The sequence below is a fragment of the Ips typographus genome, linkage group LG11 (assembly GCF_016097725.1).
Source record: "Ips typographus isolate SLU linkage group LG11, UJ_Ityp_2.0, whole genome shotgun sequence".
In the NCBI taxonomy this organism is placed as follows: Eukaryota; Metazoa; Arthropoda; class Insecta; order Coleoptera; family Curculionidae; genus Ips; species Ips typographus.
In genome coordinates, this window is record NC_138432.1 from 862,332 (window position 1) to 865,848 (window position 3,517).

A 3,517-nucleotide genomic window follows, 5' to 3' on the forward strand; every position below is an offset into this window, starting at 1 on the left:
TGAAAATTATATTTAAATATATTTAGTGGTATTTTCAAGACATCTAGGTAAGTCTAGCCCGTTTTTTTTTGTTATGGAAACTATAAACCCCATGCCTTGCTGTCTTACATAACCTTAAAAATGAAAATAATGTTTTCCCGTTTGGTAGTTTTCGAGTGGTCCGTCTATCCTCCTACTTGAGGATAGATGGACCAATATAAGGGAGGAGAGTTGGTCCAATGATTTTTTTTCTAGTAAAATGCCCAATAAGTACGTACGTAAAAGGCATGTTTGTGAACGAGGGTATTGGACCGCTGATGCGTTGAATAAAGCTGTAAATGCATACAGAAATGGCGAAATGGGTGTCAATGAAGCCGCTAAGGCATTTGGGATACCGAAAACCACATTTAAAAGACGGCTTAAGTCAAATAGCTTCGAAAAAACCAACCGCCTGGTACCCGACGCTTCTTTGGGTTCAGATACTGAGCGAAAAATCGTAAACCATATCAAAAAACTCCAGAAATCAGGTTTTGCACCGACGAGAACTGAAGTAAGGATGATGGCATTTAATTTAGCCAAACGATTGGGAATACCGAATAAGTTTAACCAAATTGAAGGTAAGCTATAAAACTTTAAAATAATATACCCACGTAATATTATCTGGGTTTTGGTTGGAGTTGTTTTTGCGCCGACGCCCTGAAATATCTATAAGAAAGTCTGAAAACACTTCAATAGCACGATCAATTGGAATGTCAAGAGAAGCCGTTGAAGCCCATTTCGCGGACCTTGAAAGAGTTATGACAGAACATAGCCTTTTTGACAAACCTGGGCACATATACAACACTGACGTAACGGGTTTACAACTAAACACCAGAGCTGGGCACGTCCTAGCCGAAAAAGGTTCTAAAAGTATTCCCAGTATCAGCCCTGGTGAGAAGGGAGAAACAGTTAGTGTCATAGCATGTTGTAATGCCGAAGGAGGCTTCATACCGCCTTACTGCATTTTCAAAGGCAAAAACAAAAAAGAGGAATGGCTTGACGGCATGCCACCAGGTTCACAAATCAAAATGTCCAAAAAATCCGCTTACGTTAATGGTGAGATATTCTTAGATTGGTTACAGACCCAATTTCTGCCAAGAAAACCTTTAGGAAAGGTGTTATTAATATTAGATGGATATACCTCCCATACAACCAACCTTGATTTACTAGAATTTTCAGAAGAAAACAACATAATTTTATTCTGTTTACCCGCCCACACAACGCACTACTTACAGCCATTGGATCGAGCTTTTTTTAAGTCCCTGAAAGGCCACTATTATGATGCATGCCGACACATGTTGAGAAGTAACCCAAAAAGAGTTCTGAACAGATTGCAATTTGGAAAGCTACTGGGTGAGGCTTGGGAAAAATCCGCCACTGCCCAAAACGCAATTTCGGCGTTTAAGTCGACGGGAATACTGCCGTCGACCCCCTTAAGGCGGATTCACGTCCGTACTTACAAAGTCATTGTCGTAAAAAGTCGCACACGTAAAAAGTTAAATTGTATGTAATTATATGAGGCAGTTTTCAGTGATGCGTGGAACGGCGCAACATAGAAGTTCGTAATACGGCGTACTTCTACGTGACGTAAAAGTATGTACGATTTCAACTTTTGACGTACAAATTAGTACGTTTTTACTCCTAATTGAAGTTGACAGTCGCCTGACAAGTGGCAATGAATCAAAATTTGGCGGCGTCGGCCGGAAATCTGTCGCAATTAAACCTAAATTGTATCATTGTCTTTTGAAATGAATGTTATGTTTATATGTATAGCGTAGGGCAGGTTTCATTGTTTAAAAAATTTTACTTGGCACATTTCATAACTCGTGCGACAGACGTTCCGCGTACCAAGAGAAACTCCATTTGTATGCTTTAATAATTTCTACGCATATCTACGTTATAGTGTTATACGACTTTTTACAACAGAGAAGTCTCAAGTGTGAACGTGAATCCGCCTTTAGTATACCCGATTACGCATTTTTAAACCAAAACCCGGTTTGCGCTGTTCAAAATCCCGTTAATAATGAAACAATTCCGGCAAGACCTGATTGTCCTCAACCAGGCCCCTCAGACATTCAACATCAATACACCACCCCTAACAAATCAACAGCTGCTGATAATATCACTCCTAGTAAAGCTCTGGATGAAGTTTCTCCCGTACCTGTCATATCTTTTGCTGTGAAAAGAGCGCGTAAAAAAATATCAGGAGATCTTACTCCACCTGAATTTATTAAAAACAAAAAAGAGAATATGACAACTACGAAAAAATCTGTTTCGAAAGTGGCAGTAAAATCACTACGTAAAAAAACAAGAAAGAATAAGTATTCTAGTGAATCTTCATCTTCCGAAGACCAGTCTGGCGATGGCGGCGTCTTATTAAATGACCATTCTAGTGGGGATGAACAGTTTAGCGACTTAGAAAATGAGTGTGTTGGCTGTAATGAAGATTATCGTTTGACTAAAAAGAAAGACGAATGGTTCCAATGTATTTTGTGTAAGCGCTGGTTGCACGAAAGTTGCACAAGTTTTATGAATCTCTGCCAAAACTGCGGTAACGTAGCTAGTAAAAACAGAAAAAGTAACGACGTCCAACTCTCCTACCTTTTAAGGTCCGTCTCACCTCCCTAAGGTAGGATAGATGTGCCGTTGACGTGTCTGAGATTTTTGTTTATTTTTCACTTGTGCTGATGCTTTTTTTAAGTTAGTAACTTTTCCAAAAAGGGTACCAGTTTAGTTGATCTGTGTACCGTTTTTGCTTTTTTGTACTTTGTTTAATCAAGAAATTATATTTATTTTTATAAAAGGTGGTCCATCTCTCCTCTCTTTACCCTACAGATTTTTTAAAAAATTTTTTGTTAAGAAATTAAGTGAGATACAGTATTGGGCTGTCAGTAACTCTTCTCGAAAATACAGTGGTAGTGAACGTGTTAAAGATTCCACCATCTCCATTCGACCGGCTGCGGAATTCGGTCGTCAACTTCAAATTTCCCTGAACACCGCTTCAAGAAACGTAGTTTCTTAGTGGCAAAAAATGGCACCCACGAAACTGACGTGCGGTACGTTCCAAGTTGACAACCAAACTCCCCCTCGTTCGAGTCGTTCTATCGTCCACGTTCTAGAGGAGGCGCGGAGATCGTTCACGTCCCCGCGATGAATTAGACGCGAATGGGCGGTACTCGGATCCGTTGCGCAAAACGTTTCGTTTGGGGGCGGGATTGCATTCCGCGCCCTCTCGTGAGCCGATGGATGAACAACGCCGCGTTATACCGTTTGTACGACATCGTTAGTTACTCGTAAAATTACGTTATTTGAATTGTGCAGGCTGGTATTGGTAGTGATTCTGGTCTGTGTGTGTTATTTTCTTGATGGTAAACCTGCAAAGTAAGGTAAGCAGCAACTCTCTGTGTGTCACATGAAACATTGTTAAGACAATTTCGGTGGGAAACGCCCAATGGCCGAAATCGGTTAACCGGTCATGCTTTATATTCAAAAAATAACC

At 40.3% G+C, this 3,517-nt stretch overlaps 1 protein-coding gene across 1 annotated transcript; it reads left to right on the forward strand.

The window, feature by feature from the left end:
* The first annotated feature begins 238 nt into the window (after positions 1-238).
* On the forward strand, positions 239-2,646 carry LOC145735668 (uncharacterized). The gene is given in 3 exon segments (XM_081989649.1): positions 239-608; positions 667-1,506; positions 1,922-2,646. Coding segments are annotated over 3 exon segments (1,935 nt in total).
* The last annotated feature ends 871 nt before the right edge of the window (positions 2,647-3,517 follow it).